Genomic DNA, 21,794 nt, shown 5'->3' with positions numbered 1-21,794 from the left:
AATAATATTGCTGGAGAAAAGCAACTTGTCATGTTAAAAATGTTTAAACTATTTGCTATCTGAAATGAAACTCACACAATAAGATACCAAAACAGTAGCAGAACAACGGCCAGGGTGGTTAGAAATAGTGCTGAAAACTTTTCAGTGCTAAAAAGATAATGGAAACCAACAAAGATGTGACAAAAGCTTATCCTTCCCCTTCAGACAAAATATGACAAAAAATGCATTCAAATCCCATGATAAAATATATTGGACATAAAAAACAAGGGTGATTGTAACAAAATCCAACAAGATGATCAATCAATATTAAGTTTTCACCAGTGACCAGTAAAGCTTAATGTTTTGTGGTATAATTTAATTACAAGAATAGATAATGGCAGCTTTGAGATGTCAGAAGTCATACATTTTGTGATGAAGTTTACATTAAGTATATAATTTTCACAGGTTATATATATATTCTGTCAAGCTTTGCCATGGCACATGATAAATAATTTCATCAGAGATGACCTGAGTGGTAAGGTGGTCTGAAAAACCATCAGGTACATGTCTGGGTTATGTTTTTAATTAAATTGACCAAGGTCATAATGCGGTTACTTGTTAAAAACAACTTGAAATGACCAATGCTAGAGAATGCTATTTTAATTAAAAACAATCTCGAGATTGACCAAAGATTGAATGTGTGATATATTTTCATTTGTAACTGACCAAAGCAAGTGCCTTAGAATTCATACTTTTCCTTCTTAAATTCTCACGTCTGGGACGTCTCTGTACTTGCTAAAAAGTTTTTGTTTCCACAACTCATTGATAAAGAAACAAGTATTCTGAGAGTATTGCATGGCAATACATAGTCCCCATATCGGTTAAAAATTCATTGTACAGGAACAAAATGCTAACTTGATCTATAACTTGTCATGGTGTAAACTATATAACAAATATCAAGTCAATATCTTCAAGCATGACGAAAAAAAGTGTGGAAAACTGATTACTTGAGTGAATTTTCTAAGTCCAAGGACCATAACTCTGCACAAAATCATCAGACCAGTACAGAATTCGAATTTGATCTGTAACTTGTCATGATAAATTGATATACCAAATATCAAATCAATATCTTAAAGCACGAAAAAAAAAAGTCTGGAAAACTGATTTGCCGGACTGACAGATGGACAAACAGACAGACAGACGGACCGAGTGCAAACCTAAAGTCCCCTCGACTTCGTCAGTACGGGACTAATAAATGGGGAATGTGTCCATGGGACACAGATGATGCCCCCGCTTGCATATCATATAAAGTTATAAAGGGACATAACTGAAGAACAGTAAAAGTGACGCTACCCAAATTAGTACTTGATCTGAGTTTTGTGGTAATAAGTATTGTGTATAAGTCTCATAACATTTGGTTGAGGCTAACTTAAGTTAGAGAACAGAAACGAAAAATTCAGCAATTTTTCCATTTGTAAACAGGCATAACTCTAGAACGGTAAAAGTGACACCACCAAAATTCAAACTTGATCTGTATTTTGTGGTAATTAGCATTGTGTATAAGTTTCATAACATTTGGTTGAGGCAAACTAAAGTTAGAGAACGGAAACGAAAAATTCGGCAATTTTATGTTCATAAAGTGACATAACTCATAAACGGTACAAGTGATGCCACCCAATTTCATACTTGATCTGTATTATGTGGTAATAAGCATTGAAATTGCAACGACAGCTGTGTTTTGAACAAAAATGAAACAGTTGATTTTTCTAGAATGTTTTGGCTTCATTAAATCAAAATGGATAGTTCCGCTTCCAAGTACAAAAGTTCTTAATTTTCTTATTAGAATCGAAATAATTCTATCATGCCATGCTCTATGCTAATTTTATCATGGGTAGGCATTATATTTGTCAACATTTTACACCTTGCTATTTATTTGCTCATTATAAAGATATTGACACATATAATGCCTACCCATGTTAAAATGAGCATAGAACATGGCATGAAAGAATTATTTCTTAATTTTGTTTGAGCTGCTCTCCAAGACACTGCTGTACATTATCACAGTTTACAGTTTTACAAGCATTCGACAATATTTAGGGTTAACTATGTGTTGCCTCTTCCACCGCAGTAAATGAAATGATGTCAATTTGCCCTAATAGGCAATTGGAACATGAGCAGAGGCATTAAATATAATCTTCTTGTACCAGTTACTGGTATTCTAATTTAGAGTGTCTGATAGTTTCATCTACATAACATTTCCCTGTTTCAAACATCTTCATTTTTAGTAATCTCTGTTCAGAGCAAAATAACCTGTCAAAATAACAATAGTTGTCTTTTGGTTGTTTGTGTTAAGTTTAAGTGTTCAGTTTTGTTTCTGTCTCATTGATGTCCTTTTATTGATAGGGTTTCCATCTCATTTTAAAAAGAGGGATGAGTTTCTACGAATTATATATGAAGGAAAAGGAACTTTCCTAATTTATTGTTGCAAATAGTTTTGCTATCATTTGAAAAAATCAAAGATATTGGACCAAAGAAGGCAGGACATGAGTCTTGACCCCAGAATAATCAGGGACAAACCTCACATCCAGAACCTATCTTTCTTGAGCAAGTAAGTTAATAGGGAAGGAGATTTATCATCAATACATCATAGTCTGACTATAGCCACAGAATATCCACTTCTCTTCCTTGATAACTGTAACATAAATAATCTACTTAAACATGTATATCTGTATCTTCTTGATAGATATAATGTATATATATCATGGCCTTAAGTATGTGTGGTCATACACTCTACAACTGACCTTTATAAAATCTGATAATATACAGCTGGTGGGAAACATTAAGTCAACATAGTCAATAACCATTTTGCTAAATTCTGTTTGAATATTGCTTTGAACATTTAGGAATCTGATTACATCATTCCTTTAATTTCTCTAAAAAGGGGTAGGTGTCGGAAATTATGACATGGAAAAGTTGAAAATGAGTATAAAGAGATTCCAAAGTATTTTACTTAATAGAGTAAAGTCATGCACACACTTTATTTGTGAATAATCCGTGTTAAAGTGACATTTGTTTGTCCTTTGGACTCCTGAAACTTCATTGGAAATATTTTTTTCTAATTATATAAATTTATCCCAAGAAATTGATAGAAAAATGGAAACTCTTCAATATTATTCCTCCATCTAAATAAAATGAGTTTGGGATCAGTTACAAATTAAAATTAATTCTCTTTTATGTATCAGAAGCTTAGCATGTTTATGATTTTTAATTTTTCTCTTAATCTTTACAGTCCATCATTTCTATAAGTTTTCTCAGTAAACACTGCTAAAATCTTTAAAACATAAATGATCCAATCATTGATTTTAAATAGGGATCTATAAAACTATCACACAATTTCATGCAAATTTGATATAAATTCATCTTTTTCTGCTCACAAAGACAAATTTTTATTGCAGAAAACACATTAAATGCCTATATATCTGTCTTTTTATGGCATCGATCAACATGGCAGTAACCTGACACCAGACAAAATACCTTAGCTTTTACCTGTAGTTAAAACCAGAGTAAATAGGATATCAAAAAATTAGCCCAAATGCATAAAATGTTTTGAATTTGGAAAGCCTCAGTAGATTTTATGACGATTTTATTAGTTATACTGACACCTTGTTGAGCCATCCATGATCTACAGGGGATAAAAGCCAGCAGACAGTAACACCATCATAAATTAAAACTATAACTATGTGCAATTTAACTCACTCTGATATCACTTCATTTTTTGCACCTCATATTTTAATTTCAAAAGAATTCAAGGTATTAAAGTTATTTTATCAAACTATTGAAAACAGAACAGATGCTTAAGAAAAAGTTATGCAACCAAGCTATGATAAATTACTAATAAAACACCACAATTTAATAGATAATGCACCACATCTAAAATTTAAACAAAAAAAAACCTTAAAATATTCAAGGATAAAATGCAACAAAAAACCATGAAATTTTGTGACTATTATTATAGGGTCACAGGCCTGCAAAACATTTTATTGTACCTGCAAGAAATTTACTAACAGATAAGTTTATCTAATGAAGTTTAAACTAATTTGGCTTCCATGGATAAGATTTTAATAGTTTGAATCATGGACAATGGCAATTTGAGGATGTAACATTGATGATAATCTTACACCACTAAGTACTGTGGTAGTTTTTCCTGTGTTCTCTAATGGAACCTGCCTTTCCCAATAAAGGAAATGTGTGTCCTTGTGTTGTGATGTAGATGCAGGTAAAACCAAACTCTATATACACGTGAATAATAGTATAAATCCAGTTCATTTAAAAGTTTTTCTTTAGCGCGACTTAATACTTTACTAATGACCAAAATAATTTAAATACAAAATTTATTGTTTTTTCATCATGGTTACATGATTCTTGATTTTTCCAAATGATAATTGTAAAATACATGTGCCCTTTCCAATAGATCAATAAATGAAAATGCAATCATGTCATAAAATTAATTGCAATTTAATCTGATTATATCTTGCAGCTTCCTGATATCTAGAGGGCACATGCATCAAGTTCGTTCTTCTGTAATCCGACAGAAAACACTTCAAAATTCAGGTAAGTTGACATTCATTTTCCTGAATTCATTAGGCTTTTTTTCTAGGTTAAGATTTTTCATGGGTTTTGACAATTTTTATGTACAAAAGTACATTTAATCTATTTGAACTACTGTAAATTCAGAAATTATTGCAAGGTTTTCATTATTGCAAATAATGGACAGGGTGAGTATTGCAATAATAAGAACTCACATTCTGATATCTGTATGCAGAATTTCCTGAAATCTCAATAATTAATCTCTAATTTTGGTTGGTCATGTCAAAATTGTAATGATAAATGCTTGCAACAATTTTTTAATTCCCTGTTTACCTGAATTTGTTATGGTACCACAGAAAGGTAGGCTCAGGATTTCCAGTAATCTGACATTTTAAAAGTATTTCGGATCCTAATGTTATATTCTCTTTCTTTGGTCTCTTTAATTCTACAGTTGCTTTTTGATCAATCCCTGTAACGAGAAAATATAATTTTATTTCCACATATTATCACGTATAAACTTGCAGGTGCTTTTAATGCTGTATGTAATTCTACCACCGATTATTTGTTCTACAGATAAATCTGAATGGAAAATAGTTTAAAGTACAGTTATATGACTTCTTATACTTTCCAGACAATAACAATATCTATTTGTCTTGGATAAAAAAAAGGAATCAAATGTTCAATACACCTGCTGTATAAAACACCATTCTGTCAAAAACCCATTTTCACTTGGTCTCAACAGTAGTGATAATTTTGAAAAGAAAATATACTACATCTACAAAAATCTAAATTCTTAAACAAAAACAGAAGAACAGTTGAATTTTCAACAGATATCTGACATAGATCCAAGCATGTGCAGATTTTCAATCAACAATTACCTTGAATGTATAAACTGCTGTAATCTTTAACAGCTAGGGTATATAAACTACCATCAATCAAAATCAGTGATTTTTTTTTTAAATCTTGCAGCAATGCATTTAAACTAAAGAAGAGAAAAAGTATTCATGTTCACTTGAAATTGCTTAGCTGATTTTTTTAGGATAAAGTTTTTGTTTGCTTCATGTTTTTTGTACTTTTGATAACCGGTAATCATTTTTTTAAGTATATCAATTTCCAAGGACTGATAAAAAAATTGCATTCTTGGATAATGGATTTTGTGATTCTGACAAATTCTACACACTATCCTATAGGAAATTTCGGTATTGTTAAACACAATTCACCTGTACCCACAAAATCCATAAAAATTAGTACCTCACATATATAATAATGAATCCAAAATATTTCACAATTAAGATTTTTATTTAAGATCAATATTATAGAGCAATTTTACATAAATCTGTACTTTTAGGTGGTAAGTTGTTTGGCTTGTCCAGTCATCTATCACTTTAACCAATGCTTAAGACAACTGTTTGCCATTCTTCATTATTGACTTCCTTATTACAACTTGTAAACTGTCAGCTGATTGACAGCTCCCTACATTTTTTACTTTCTAATTGACCATACAACACTTGTTGTTAAGCCTACAAGCTGAAGCAAGAATTAGCACAATCCAAGATAACAAGATATTTTACAAGTAATTAGGGAACAAGTGTTTTATGTAAAGGTGTCTTGCATTTCAGTGCTATAACTAATATATATTTCAGTATATTAAATTAATTTGCATGTAAGGTTAATATAAGCATCTGAATTGACCGATATACAGTCTAACATATCCTAATTGATAGTAATGTTTAATGATTGTTCTTTGTGTGTTGATGACAATCCATATTTTGGATTTTATATCAATAAAATCTTTGACTTTGACTTTTTATCCTTGCAAAAGACTACTTATTCCCTTATTCTGCTTATCCCAAATGAGTCAACCATCAATCATTCAGTTCATTGTTCTTAATAACATGTTCCTGTGGCTGTCCCCTTTAATCCTTTCAATTCAAGTGACCTTTGTCACCTTCTAAATGCAATAGACCATTATCTATACTTATCTCTGTAATGTGTTGGCAGACAATATCCAAAGGTACTGTCAGGCACCAATGATTACTTAGATCACCTAATAACAGATCAGGGTAGATAACCTTTAAAAATGTTTCTAAATGACCATTTTTTAATTTGAAAAATGAAAAGCTTTTCAATGGAAAATTTAATCCAATTTTCTCATTTATCCCTATATACATTCTGTATAAATGTAATTTGTGGAGCAACTTATTCACACTGTTACATTGTATCATTTCTTGCAACAAGAAAATTCCTGATAGAATTTTTTGTGATAAAATAAAATAGAAAAAATTGAAGAGTTTGTTGCATATAAATGAATAAATTTGTACATATCAACCAAAAACAATGAAATACCATATGCAGACTAATTTCAGCTGACAATTAAACTGGGTAACTTTGCCTATCTTTTTAACTGCATTGCCAATCCTTTATTGGTTATATAACAATCAAAATGAAGACAAGTAAAAAAACAACCATATAATTTGTAGAATAATATCTATTTCAATGCTGCATCAGACTTAAAACATATAAATCATCGCTACAAACTCCTTCAGAAAATTTCATGTACATGATACATGTTAAAGTACATCTGTATCTCTGTAATCAGTTTCAGATTTATGATCTTCAAAAGTCTTTTTTGTCGGAAATGATATCTAGATTTTTTTTCAATCTAAAAAGGACCACAAAAGGTATAATTTACGTATCCAACAATTGGAGGTCAAATGTCTTCCGAAGGAGTTAATCTTCTGTGAAATCTTGTAACAGTTCTATTATAATAGCAGGTTATAGTATCGCTGACATGTATATTATGTACAATTTTATCTAAAAATGGCTATCTAACAAGTTGGCTTGTCATGCAAGCCTGCCATTATTTATTGACGGCTTTTCATCCCAAGATGGGTTTAAGTTATTACTACTTTGCCATTTGTTAAGGGGTGTTCTTACCTTTTCATAACGTTTCCTGATTTTGAAGGAATTTTTTACTTACTGACACATACAAAACATATCAATTTCACCATGAAAGGGAAAATGAGATTGGTACTTTAAGTAAGATGAGCTAAACTTTGTACACTAACATGATAGTGCATTTTTTTTCTAAAAAAAAACTTCAATATCTTTCTTTTTTTTCATATCAAATTGAACTTATTTTTAGAAAAAATGGTGTTTCTGTCTTTTTTATAGATGCTGAAACAAATGAATACAAAGGCAAAGAGGGCATACACCTCCCTTTGATTGCCTAAACAAATTATTATATCCTGTTTTTCAAGATTGATATGATTTTAAGCATAAAATCATCCAAATTTTTTTCGGAATATATAACTTTATATGGAATTACACCCCCCTTTCAAAAATTCTGGATCCGCCCAGATTATTTAGGACATTAAACTAACTTGGGACTTTCTTATTTAATACATTGTAACAGAGTTGTTTACCTACATCAACGATATTTTACCTCTAATGATCACCTTACTAACATAAAGAATCGTGGAAAGGACATCTAAATGAACTATAAAGAAATCACACACAATAGCTTTAGGAACATCTGATGGCCATAAATCAGCTCAAATCAATCTGATGGCTAAACAGCCATGCTGGACAACAAAAAAGTAATATACCTAGGTGATAATTATCTCCCTTGGTGGCAACAGTCTATTGTGACAGCTATTATGAAGACTGATAAATGGGGGAATAGTTTCAGGTGAACTGTACTGTATTGCTTTAAACTGTCACTTATTGGCTAATAAGGAAACAAAAAGGAATAGGGAAGGAAACCATTATTATTCAAATAGTATATTTGTTAGAACTGAAACTTCTGATTTTTAAATGCCAGAGTACTAGCCATAACAGCTAACATATTCTGCAAGTAAAGGTGCTGTAAAAGAAATTAGACCATAGAATATTGCCACTCTAATTTGAATTAATATCACGTCAACAATAATTTTCTGCATGTCGAGTTCTATAAAGCATGTTGAATTTATGAGGGTTTTTTTAACAACATTGTATAAAATCTTGCACATTCTAACTGTTAATGTTATGACATGCTATAGCAATCAATCAAAACAGATTAGATAGACTAAGTTAATGGCCATTTTATCTCACATTTCCCCTCATTTCAATTTTACACCCAGCCTAATCAAGTATCTTTACAATTAAAAGAGTTTTACCTCATTCATGACTTTCTATCTTTTAACAATACATTATCAAATTGCTGTAAACACAATTATGCAACTTAGCAGATTCAGTTATAGTTAATACGCATAAATAATTTATAGTATTTTTCCGTACAACTCATTTAAGGCACTTCCATCAAGCTTAAATCCGTTGAATAGGCAAGGTAGAGTCCTGAAGGGGATTCTTTAAAAACTCTGATTCAAAAAATTAGAACAGGTTTTTCATACTCTGGTGAGCCTAATCTGGTGGGCTGAAGCATGGCATTGGGATAACATTTTCATTGGCTCTTTTGTCTATGCAAGTTAGAAGAGAATTCTAAATGGCTGTTGCTTTCATCAGTTAATTAATTATCTATTGCAACAAAGATATTTCAAAATGTCACACCAAAGAAAATTTAGCATAAAGTAGTGTGCTTTAATGTTATGCTTTAATGTGCAGAGATTGACAGAGACCTATGAGACTGTACAATGGAAGAAACATATCTCATCTATTATTTGTATATTTTCCTAATCATAGGGCTGTCAACTGTCCATATTACTTTTTATGAGTCTAAATAAAAACTTTAAATAAAATCTTAAAATATTTTACAAAAGCATTTTCTGTTGGTTTTAAAAGTTCCCCCTACAACTATTCTATGAATTATCACCCTATCTTACACAATTTCACTAGCACAATTAACTTTTTCATTTTTTCATGAAGTAGTGAAATATGTTCAAATTATCTAGCAATAAAAGAGGACTGTTTAGCCTGCATCATTTCAATAAAATTACAGTAAAAAGCATATTAAAATGTTGCCATCTGTTTTATGTCCCCGTTTTATCTCCCAACAGATCGCTGACTGGGGCATAGACTTCCTGCTGCTGAAAATTTGTACACAACTCTGCTTACTATCTGTCAAAATATCAACCACTATGGTGAAGTTACAACATCATCAGTCAAAAAAACTCAAATGTCAAAGTCGTAAATTTTCTTTGACAAGATGAGAGAAAATACTGATTTAAAACTAAAAAATAATTATTCAGATTTCCACCTTTCAGACTCATTTTCAGTTTTGATATGTAAAATATGTTCTTATAAAATACCACACAGCTTGTGGAATAATGAGGATGAACCTAGCATAATTACTTTTACTTTGTCTCTCACCTCAAGATATTTTACATTTTTCTGTCCTCTCTGCTATTTAAAAATGCTTTAAATGTCTAGTGCTGTCCTTTTGTACTACTTCAGCAGAAAATTCCAAAAATAATGATAACCTTTTTTCATAGTCAAAGACAATATTGATAAATCATTTTTAAGTTAATCAAATTAATAGACTTGTAATGTCAGACCAAAGGACATTAAGTTTAATAACAAATGTATGTTTAATCCCTCAATAAACATTAGAGAAGAGCAAAACAAAAAAATCAGTTTTGGCCCACCAACAAATGCCTTGCAATAAATTGATGACAAAAAACTAATGCAAAATTTAGTTTTAACAAGCAAAGGCAATGTTCCATGAAAAGCACTAACTGCTTTCTTTTATAAAACAATTTAGACATGAGTTTTTACATTTGATGGGTGTTTTGGATGTGATGCATGGAAAAGTTACTGCCGATTTACAGAATACCAATGCGTCATTTTCAGATTGCATTCTGCTTGACAATAATCATTTATCATCTCAAATTTAATGTTCAAAAGTAAATTAGTTAGTTAAAGTAAAAGCGTTTTGAAGTTTTACACATTTTCTCTTTGACAAAAAGACAAAACTATTGGAATTTATCTCAAATCAAAACATTGATCAATCAGATGCATATTTTTCTGTTTTATAAACAAAATCTACATAGATGTAATATTGTTCCTGCTATTTCAGTGATATATATGTATTGATGGAGATTGAGAAGTATAAAATACAAGAACATGTACATAATCTAAAAGTTATGCTGGACGCTAATTTATTTCGTCCTAGCAACTGTTCATTTAACATTATCTTAAAAAAAATGAAGACTTAAAAAATTATCAGACCTGAGGATATACAATTGGCCATGAAAACAGAATAGCACTGTAGCAAATATATCATATAAAAATATGCAGTAATATTGATGCAACAATAGATGGTCATTAACATGATATTATAGATACTTTTGTTACAGCTGATAGCAAAAGAAAATTATTATAACAGTTCAAGTTTATAATTTTCAATTTCTAGTTTTTTGCTTGTTTAAATTTTTTTTTTTTGGAGGGGGGGGGGGGGGAGATGTGTAGAAGTTATGTAGGTCAACCTGTTTACTAACATTTAAATTTACTGTATATACTTTTCTACTGTCATTCATTAACTGAATATATCCTCTCTTCAATAATTCAACTGTGTTTATCTTTAATTTGAAGTTTATATCTAACAATTTTAGACATGCTCATATTTTCCTCAACCAATATTGTATTTATGATGATATATTTATAAGGACGTTTATTGTTTAATTTGTAATAGAATGAAGTCACTCCAGACATGTTAACATTTTCTGAGAGCTTTGTTCCAGTACAACACAATATCTGCTTGTCAAAAATCGTATCCAATAATTTTTTAATCTGAAAATTAGAAACTTGACACCGGTATGGTCAGAAAACCCATTAAATCACCATAATAATCAGTCAATCATAATCAGCAATAGTTGACGGACAATAGCCTGCTTTATATTCAAACCAATGTCCAAAAGAACACAGAGTAAACAATAAAATCTGGGTACCTAACAACCAATACTTAAGTGACAAGGTTAAAAAATCCCTAGAGTTATCCTCGATAATCCAATCAATCTCTATTACGTTTCATTCACAGCGCTAGGACACAACATCTGCCGGAGACCAGTGTCAACCAATGTTTTACTTTGTAACCATTTTAGAAGTAAATTAACAGGACAAATTTTATCATCGCCACAATCTGAGATCATGATGATTATTGAACATTTATAGTGCTGAGATGTTAATGGAGACACTAAAACAAGTATAGTTGAAAATGTCACTAGAAATAATAAAATGACAGCAAAATATAGTCCACATGGGATTATTTCTTTAAATAGTGTAAATAGAGTCATTTTGGTTTGCAGTTTTATTTTCGTTAATGAAGGACTTTAGATTTGTCCTTTATGAACAATAAAACATGAAATTGACTGTCCGTGTTCTTAAATCTCATAATATTGTGCTGAATTAGTTATTTAACTGAACTGCTGATTGCTGAAAATATCATAAAAAAAGTTCAATAACATTTTTTTTTTTATATCAACAGTAAGTTATAATGTATATTATACATTCACAATAATTTGAAGATTACAGAATGATGTCAACAGTATAGTTCAAATTAATTTCACTTGACCTGTTCAGAATCAAAAGCACATTGTCAATTTGTTAACTTACAAATATTTTTAAAACTTTATGGTCAAAACATTACTGTAAATTCAGAAATTATTGCGAGGTTTTTATCAATGCGAATAATGCGAATGGATGAGTATCACAGTAATAAGAACTCGCATTCTGATAATTGAAACATAGATCTGTATGCAGATTTTTTCTAAATCGCAATAATAAATGCATGCATTAATTTCTGAATTTACAGTACCTCTAATAAACCCGTCTACTTTTTCAACTGTATCGAACTTTTAAAACATAAGATTTTTATCATCATGTTCCATATTGAAGGAACTATTTTTACCCTTCAAAAGCAATAGATATAAATAAGGAGATATGATTGTCAATGTGAGAGAACAAATGACAAGGATGTAAACAACTTTAGGGCACTGTTTTGTGATGTTACACTATTGTTTCAGATAGGGTGAAGGTTGGCGCCTATTAAAATGTTAAACCGGCTGCATTTGTTTGCACCTGTCCTAAGTCTGGAAACTGATGTTCAGTGGTTGTTGTTTGTTGATGTGGTTCATAAGTGTTTCTCACTTTCTTGTTTTCTATATAGATTAGACTGTTGGTTTTCCTGTTTGAATTGTTTTACACTAGTCATTTTGGGGCCTTTTATAGTTTGCTGTTCGGTGTGAGACAAGGCTGCGTGTTGAAGACTGTACTTTGACCTATAATGGTATACTTTGACGAATTGTGATTTGGATGGAGAGTTGTCTCATTGGCACTCATACCACATCTTCTTATATCTATTCATCAAGGAGTCCATTCTTAGTTTGTTATAAGGTCACTTCTGTTTTTAAGCCATAGCAAGTTCTGTCAATTGTTTTGAAATACCAAACAAGATCAATTCAAATTAAGTATGGCATAATTTACTGTAACCTTACATTAATGCTATCTTTTCAACTAATGATTGTGCTCATCATTTTTAAATTAAAATCAGAACTGATCAGAAATTTAGAAAGATATATTTTTAATGATGACACTGATGAAATCCACATGTTTCCAAAAAATTAGTTCACCTATATCTCTATCTTTGATTTCTAACATTTTAATCAGGATTTTAAGTATATCAATAACAAGTACTTGTGCACTTTTGTACTTTTAAATCAATCAAAACCTAAATTCATCATTTTTTTCAGTATCATGAAATTAAGTTGAGTACCAATATGTCTGAATAAAATCAATCACAAAATCAGACATTCAGAGATACAAAGACACCAACAAGAGACCCTCACTGTTACTTGAATTTATCAGATTTCTGTAGAAATAAACTCTTTAAAAACTAAAAAACTTGAAGTGTAAATTAAAATTTCTCTAACAATTTCTAACATTGTAATTCTTTTTTTTCAAATCAAAATAGGCTGCCAAGGTCAATGGAAGATTGACTAAAAACATAGCTAAGTCAGTAGTTGATCTTTTTCAACCCTTAAAATTTGATTAACTGTTCCGATCAACAAAACAAGGGGATATCAACAGAAATAAACAGAGGTTTCATAATCCTATAATAATCTTTTTCCACCTTAAACTTCATAAAATCATGACTACAACACATGAATGGATGGCAACACAAGACAGATGCCAGTAGCTTTATCTATCTGCACTTCACAAAGGGGATAGAATTACCCAGTGCTGGTCAACGATAAAGGCATGTCCAGAGTTATTCATTTCACCTTGTTTATACAGTATAAAGTGCTTGTTTTCTATCTGGGTGAGATTGATTTCATCAAACAGATTTATTATTAAATCTTTCTGGACACAATGACCTTTTGGGTAACGAAGGGCACACCTGTAGGCTCTTGTGTTAAGGCTTCTTTTGATAAAAAGACTGTCATGAAGTTCCTGTATTTTGGATCGTTTCATAAAATTCAATTGTTCTTGGCAGTTTAGATCATTTTTTGTCTCTTAAATTACTCAGACATACCACTTTTTTTTCCCATTGTTTTAAGATCTGAAACAAGTTGCTATGATGAAGGCTGGTTTGTGATAAAGTCAGAATTTGCTACAGTATTCTAAAAGCAAAATGTCAAAATAAATTAAATGACCTCTAACCTTGCACAGTACAAAAATTTCTAAAGTGGCAAACAAAAATAAAGAGTTAATATTTGATGGTTACACATTGGGTTATATAAAAAAAAGCCCATCTATTCGTATTTTGGTAAGAAAATGTCTAAGTTAAGTTTTTGAATTGGTAAAATCTAATTTGCTTGTTTTAAACAAAGATTTTTCTTATAGAAATAACTCTATTTGATATAATACCATATCTACATGTATGTTTATATCATGAAACCACTGGCAAGATGATACACCAATATAACAATAATGTAGAACTCTAAAGCAACACAGTCAGGGCTAGTAAAATTCTGTAAAAATCTATAAAGTTTCCAACAGAGTCATTTGAAAAGCATTACAATGGCAGGTCAATAGAGAGCTTAATTTCATCAAGTGCTAAACCCTTGAGTTAATATATTTTTGACTGTTTTCAATTTATTGCTATCATAATAAATTTATGCTAGCATTATTATTTAAAAAATCCATTAAAAGGAAGTCACCATTGTGTAAAAGCATATTCCCCCTGCTAAGACAGATAATTTTTTCATAAATTTTAAAGTGCTTTAAACTTGTTAATCAATGTATTTTCATAGCTAAATAGGTTTAATAAATGTGTTGTGAGGTTTAATAACAATAAATTGATTAACACGGAGATACTGTCCTGAAAATCTCACACGGTCCAGGTGTAAGCCCAACCTACTTGGTCTAAACAAGTTCATCAATTCTTCAAGTGTCATGTGTTTTTGTTCAATATTCAGTCATGTTTGTGAAAGAGAAACATAGTACTTCTCATCTCAACTGAACTAAATGTAAAATTTATAAATTTATAAATATCAGTATTAGAATGGAATGAAAATAAGCTCCCACGCCTAAACACTGCCTGTCAAGACTTCATGCCCCAGAGTCAATATCCTGTCTTTTAAATAAATGTCATGATATTCAATTAAATTTACCAATCCACATTTAAAAAATTGTGGCATATCAGATGATAATTATTTGTTAAACCTTATTCATACTTTTAACTGTTTAAATGTTCTGTAAAATATAAAAGTGCTTGATATACTTTACCCCAAGATTTCATCATACAAACATTCTTATTGAAATCAATCTGTTTATTGCTCTCTCTCTCTCTGTTGTACATGTGAATCAAAAGAGATGAGGGGTAGAGAAATTTCAATGGCTGGCAGCAACTCAACAACATAAAAAACAAAAAGAAATCTCTTCAGGTAGTTCAGATGTCTTCTGCCATATTGGATTGTAAAATAGCAATAACCAATCTGTATAGATCTTTAATGAAATATGCAAAAACTTGCATCAGTAACATACATATATCTCTCATAATTTGAACATCTACATTTATATATCATGATGTTAACACATACTAAGCAATATATTTAAAATTGAGAGTTAAACAAAAAAGACCCCAAAAAATTTCAGAAGATAAATTCAGAGGGTGCCAAACAGTCAGGTCAAACTGTCCATTAAAACACAATTATCTGTTGTATCATTGAAGTACTCACTAGTACTATGAATATACTATATAGTACTTTCATAGTTGTAGCAAATATGTTGTTCTAGATTTCTTGCTTTTAATCCATTATCATACTGTGTGGTGTAAAGTGTCAGGTTACAATTGTTTATGACTAAAAAATTGTACTGTGGGGTTTGATAAACCTATATTATATGTCAATTTCATGCCAATTTGTCAATTTTTACACATCTCTGCTAATACCTCTTCTTTAGTACATTCAACCTATTCCCAATACAGCAATATGACATTTAACAGAATAAAATGCAAGGCATATTGGATTACTTTAAGTCGACAAAGATTTAGATCCTAATAACAGGTAGTTTTGATATGCCATTGACACTTCATATTCTTGGTTATTTTTGTGACAACTGATTTTTCTGATTAACAAAATCCATTTTCAGAACATCCTTGGTATACTTTTTGTACTGAAAGTTTTAAATAAAAGAAACAAACCATTCATACATTGAACTAGCAGTCATGCAGTCTTAGTATAATCCATTCCAAAGTCAAGCTCTACTCATCGCCAGTTCACACATGGACCCCAGTGGGTGAGTGAGTGAAAGTCCTCCGTCTTTTATAATTTTGTGTTAAAAAAAGTATCTTCACTATTTCAATGTCCTCTTTTTATCTAACATCTGTATGCTTGTAACAACAAAGTATTTCATTGTAAGCAGTTTATATATGCTGCCTATTATACTTCTATTACTTAATATTTTATGGTAAAGCATGGTAAATGTGGGATATCCAATTACATTTAACAACATCATGGTGTTAATAGTTAAAAAGAAATCATTCCTTCTCCTTTTTTATACAATTGAAGGTTTTAATGGTGTGATTTCTGCTACATGTAACTCCTTTAAAGAGACAGATGAAAAAAATTAAGACTGAATCACTATAAATTTCTACATAATTGTCTGTGAATTATGAAATAGTGTATATATCTTTGTATCCCAACAGAACTTTGAACTTGAATCCTAGAATACATTTTTCTGAAGCCATTTATGATTGCATTATGGTTTGCATCTTAACATAAGAAAACCAGATGTTGTAACTTTTCTTCCTTGAAGTAATGTTCTGGTTGCAAACATATTTTTTTTTTTAAATATGCAGGGTTGTGCATTGCAAATTGGAGTTTTCTACATAAAAAAACACAGGTGCAATTAATATTTTCATCAGCACTTTAATTATCAATTATCAATAATAGTTCAGCATGCACTTCCGCATGTCAACACTTTCAGTAAACATGTTCAAATAAAAATTTTTGTCTTTCCTAGTAACATAGCAACACAGTTAAAATTCAATTTATCATTACTGATGATTTATACATTTATTCAATAAAATGCATTTACTTAATCGAAAATGTTTAGCCTGAACAATTAAGAGCGTTTCATTTTAAAAGGTTTGATTAACCCCACATTAAGATACTGGTAGGAAAACTACCAAAAATAGTATTCCAAACAAACATTTTATCAAGTTATAATAACCATAATATATTATTGATAAAATGTCAATGTCATCTCAACAAAGTTTTTATCATAATGAATCAATTATTCTTCATTAATACTTTCCAAGTAGTCACTTTATTCTCTTTCAGACTATAACCACTTATCATGGGAAGAGTGGAGCACAGCATTTTCCATTGTTATTTCTAACCATAATACATTGCACCATGTTTACTTACATCAAAAATCAATTACATGTTAACTACTAGGTATTTTTAGTAGTTAAACTTCACAATGCAGCTGTTGTATACTTTAACGAAAAATATAAGTAATTTTAGGAGACCCTATGTGACAAAGGACTTTTATTTTGAAAGAGCATTCATTCTTATTTATTTATACTCGCAAAGTGAATTCTCTGTCTATGTAGCATGATTACATTTTCCAAAATTTACCCCATTTAGCTTCAAAACTTTTACAACAATACTGATACACCTGTTATCTATTATTGTCTTGCCACTGCCTGGTTGATCGGTTAGGTAAATTGGAATTGGAACTTTTGTTGACACCAATATTGCTTATGTGCAACAGCTAAGACGCTTCAGATGACTTTTACTTAAGATTTACTAGGATTCCACCTGAGCAAACTTTACTATAAATTTACTGGGATTCCACCTGATCAAATTTTACCTTTAGATTTACTGGGATCCACCTGATCAAATTTTACCTTTAGATTTACTGGGATCCACCTGATCAAATTTTACCTTTAGATTTACTGGGATTCTACTTGAGCAAACTTTAGATTTACTGGGAATTTCAACCTGAGCAAACTTTACTGGGATTTCATCTTAGATTAACTGGGATTCCACCTGAGCAAACTTTACCTTTAGATTTACTTGGATTCCACCTGGACAAACTTTACCTTGAGATTTACTTGGATTCTACCTGAGCAAACTTTACCTTGAGATTTACTTGGATTCCACCTGGACAAACTTTACCTTTAGATTTACTTGGATTCCACCTGAGCAAACTTTACCTTGAGTTTTACTTGGATTCTACCTGGACAAACTTTACCTTGAGATTTACTTGGATTCCACCTGGACAAACTTTACCTTGAGATTTACTTGGATTCCACCTGGACAAACTTTACCTTTAGATTTACTTGGATTCCACCTGAGCAAACTTTACCTTTAGATTTACTTGGATTCCACCTAGACAAACTTTACCTTTAGATTTACTTGGATTCCACCTGAGCAAACTTTACCTTTAGATTTACTTGGATTCTACCTGGACAAACTTTACCTTTAGATTTACTTGGATTCCACCTGAGCAAACTTTACCTTGAGATTTACTTGGATTCTACCTGGACAAACTTTATCTTTAGATTTACTGGGATTCCACCTGAGCAAACTTTATCTTTAGATTTACTGAGATTCCATATGAGCAATTTTTAACTTTAAATTTACTGGGATTCCACCTGATCAATTTTGTTTTCATAACTTATATTTCAAAGAAAGATCTTTAACAAATTAAACTAAACAATATGGCCAGAGAATTAATCAACCTTTTTTTTATTTGGTTGCTACAGCCTCCCAAATTTGTGTTTCCTTGCTCCAGCCCTTTGAGTATCATCTGGACCAAAAAGTTACATTTCACTGGTTACTGAACCAATGTTTACTGACAGAGAAGACAAGCAAAGAGAAAACTGTTGGTTATAATAACTGAGTAATAGATTTTGCTGATACATATGGGGAACTACAGGATAATAAATCTGACATTTGGTTAAAAAAACAGACAAATGCTATGGAAATGAACCTAAGTGAGATAAATAGTTTAATCAAACAACTGAATATTCATTACTCAAATTTAAATCAGAGGATGGCATCTTATATAACTCATAAACCATGATCTTGGACAATGCCTGCCAACTACAAAATGATGTTTCTGTACATCCTTTCTGTCTTGTGTTTCAACACTTCCGGCAGTTGCATCACCTGGAAACTAAGATTTTTGTGATTATCACAAGAAAAATCTGGTGAGAGAGATGACTATAGCTATAAAGACAATGGCAGACATAAGGAGAAGTTGCCTGTGCTGAACTGTCTATCCTAAATCATTGTTTACTATACATATAGAATGTTGTAAATCACACTCAGGTTGATAGCATAAAGCTAAACTTCACAAGCTTTTCATTATTACAACATCATTTTTTTCACTCATTGACAAATACACAGAATCTGATGTATTTTTGCAAGAAAGATGAGTTTATCACTTTTTTTTATGTTTTTTTTACGCATTTATTTTTCTATAACGGTAAATGACATGTTACATATAACATCTTCTTTCAGTTTTTTCCCTATATACATGTATCATTTGCCAGTATTAGATCAGTACTGTATGTATATGATTATTTTTAACCTCATGGATACAGAAGTCTTAACTTAATAGATTTAAGGGTGCATGGTTTTCCGTTGAAGTACCAGTGGCGGATCGGGGGGGGGGGGGGGGGGGGGGGGGGGGGTTCCGGGGGTTGCAATGCATTTGAATGGGGACATATAGTTGGAACCCCCCCTTTATCCTGGGTTGGGAACCCCCCTTTTAAAAATGGCTGGAACTGCCCCTGAGTACACTTAAAATTATGACATCACATCAAAGAGAAGTTACTTCCTAATTTTAATCAATGTTGTCTTTTAAAAATCAGCCATGCAAACCATACTGATTGTGCAAGTCTGTGACATCCTGTGTAAGATTTCTATTAATTTCAGGTTTGACTAAGCCTTGATCTTAGTGACAAGACACCTTACCATTTGGTGTAGGAGATGTTCTTCTCATCTTGCACTGCCAAATTAATGTAGTAATATCTATATTTCTTACTGAAACCATCACACTGAGCCTAACCCTGAAATGTCTTGCCAGCAATTGAATCAGTTTTAGAACAATGAATTACATGTTTTTGAAAAATATTGAAGGGAAAAAATTGTATTGTGATATCAAAACACAGATATAATTCAAATAAATTTTGCGTTCACATTGATATATATATATACCCCTCATTTCCTGACATACAGAGGTAGTTCTTAGTCTTATGACTTTTAATTCCTCTAAATCTATTTGTTTATTGCTTGTCCTTATTTAAACACATTTTAATAATTAAATATTAAATACAAGCTCATTCAATAACTTTATATAAATATATTATAAAAAGGAATATTTGTAATCCAAATAAACTCTCCTCATGTCAAATTAGTGTAATTCGATTCATTTTTTTTTAACTTTTTAATTTTTTAATTTTTCTTTGAAGAACTTTAATATATCTATAACATGATTTATGAATTATGACACCTTTTGATATTCTGTGATGATTAAATGTCTGTTTAGAAGGTTATTAATGTCTTTTTAATTATTTCACTTATAATATGCTGAAAAAGTGTCAAGAGATTAGCCTTTAAGCTTAATGTCTGCATGTGAAGATTTAAAAAATTTCACTTACACTATTTTAAAACGAAAGTCACTTATTTTTATTTAAATGAACATAAAAAATAACTGAATTTTTGTTAATTTTGCAAGATTCTATACAGAACTTTGATTCCATTTATAATGCCCAACAGGACAATACTTAATCACTGATACATGTACTTATTATTACATTATGTGTACACTTTTTAAAAGACACTGGCTATTATACATCAGTGACAACAATCAATCTGCTACAATAAACAGGGGACTATGTAATATGCCAAGCTCTGATGAAAAAACAAACAACAATAAACAGGGGACTATGAAATATGCCAAGCTCTGATGAAAAAAACATACAACAATAAACAAGGGACTATGTAATATGCCAAGCTCTGATGAAAAAAACATACAACAATAAACAGGGGACTATGTAATATGCCAAGCTCTGATGAAAAAACATACAACAATAAACAGGGGACTATGTAATATGCCAAGCTCTGATGAAAAAACATACAACAATAAACAGGGGACTATGTAATATGCCAAGCTCTGATGAAAAAACATACAACAATAAACAGGGGACTATGTAATATGCCAAGCTCTGATGAAAAAAAACATACAACAATAACAAACACTACCCAGAATACTAAATATTGAGCATCACAAACCCCACCTAAAACCTGGGGGCAAATTACCTGTTTATTAATTTTAGCAATCAGGATAAGATGTTGGTTTTTCTCTTTTGAATGGTTTATATTTTGTCATGCCGCTAGCCGTGGCCTTTTATAGCTTACTATATGGTATGGATTTTGCTCATTGTTGAAGGATGTACATATGGAATGTTCACTATTCCTATCACAAGCTCAAAGTCATCCTTAAATTATGTCTGGTAAATAAAAAACATATAAGCATATGCACATTTATATAAATTCTAAAAGCAGCCATCTAAGACATCATGTTAAAAAACAATGGCAAGAACTGTCTGATTTGTATACTTTCCTACCAAAGCATGTATGTTATAGCATCATAATTAATTTGTTCAAGAAATATTATTTACAAATTATAATCTAGAAAAATAAATCAATTTTTAGTTGAAGAGAATTGCTTGAGAAGTGTCTATTTAAAAAGTTGTATCATTTTATTGACAAATAATTGATATTTGAATATTAATGCACTACACAAATAACTGAACCCTAAAAAAGAATGGA

The 21,794-nt window shown here is 30.8% G+C and overlaps 1 protein-coding gene across 1 annotated transcript in view; it reads right to left on the bottom strand.

Annotated features, from left to right (window-relative positions):
• Positions 1-21,794, bottom strand: part of LOC127737651 (inactive tyrosine-protein kinase 7-like) — a 109,634-nt gene that overhangs the window by 63,675 nt on the left and 24,165 nt on the right. The window contains exon 3 of the mRNA XM_052248510.1: positions 4,900-5,035. Within this exon, the coding sequence (XP_052104470.1) occupies positions 4,900-5,035 (136 nt within the window). The remainder of the gene's footprint in view (positions 1-4,899; positions 5,036-21,794) is intronic.

Source organism: Mytilus californianus, unplaced genomic scaffold (assembly GCF_021869535.1).
Source record: "Mytilus californianus isolate M0D057914Y unplaced genomic scaffold, xbMytCali1.0.p SCAF_4, whole genome shotgun sequence".
Classification (NCBI taxonomy): domain Eukaryota; kingdom Metazoa; phylum Mollusca; class Bivalvia; order Mytilida; family Mytilidae; genus Mytilus; species Mytilus californianus.
The sequence above is the reverse complement of the archived record's forward strand: the minus strand, read 5'-3'. Positions and strand labels throughout refer to the sequence as shown.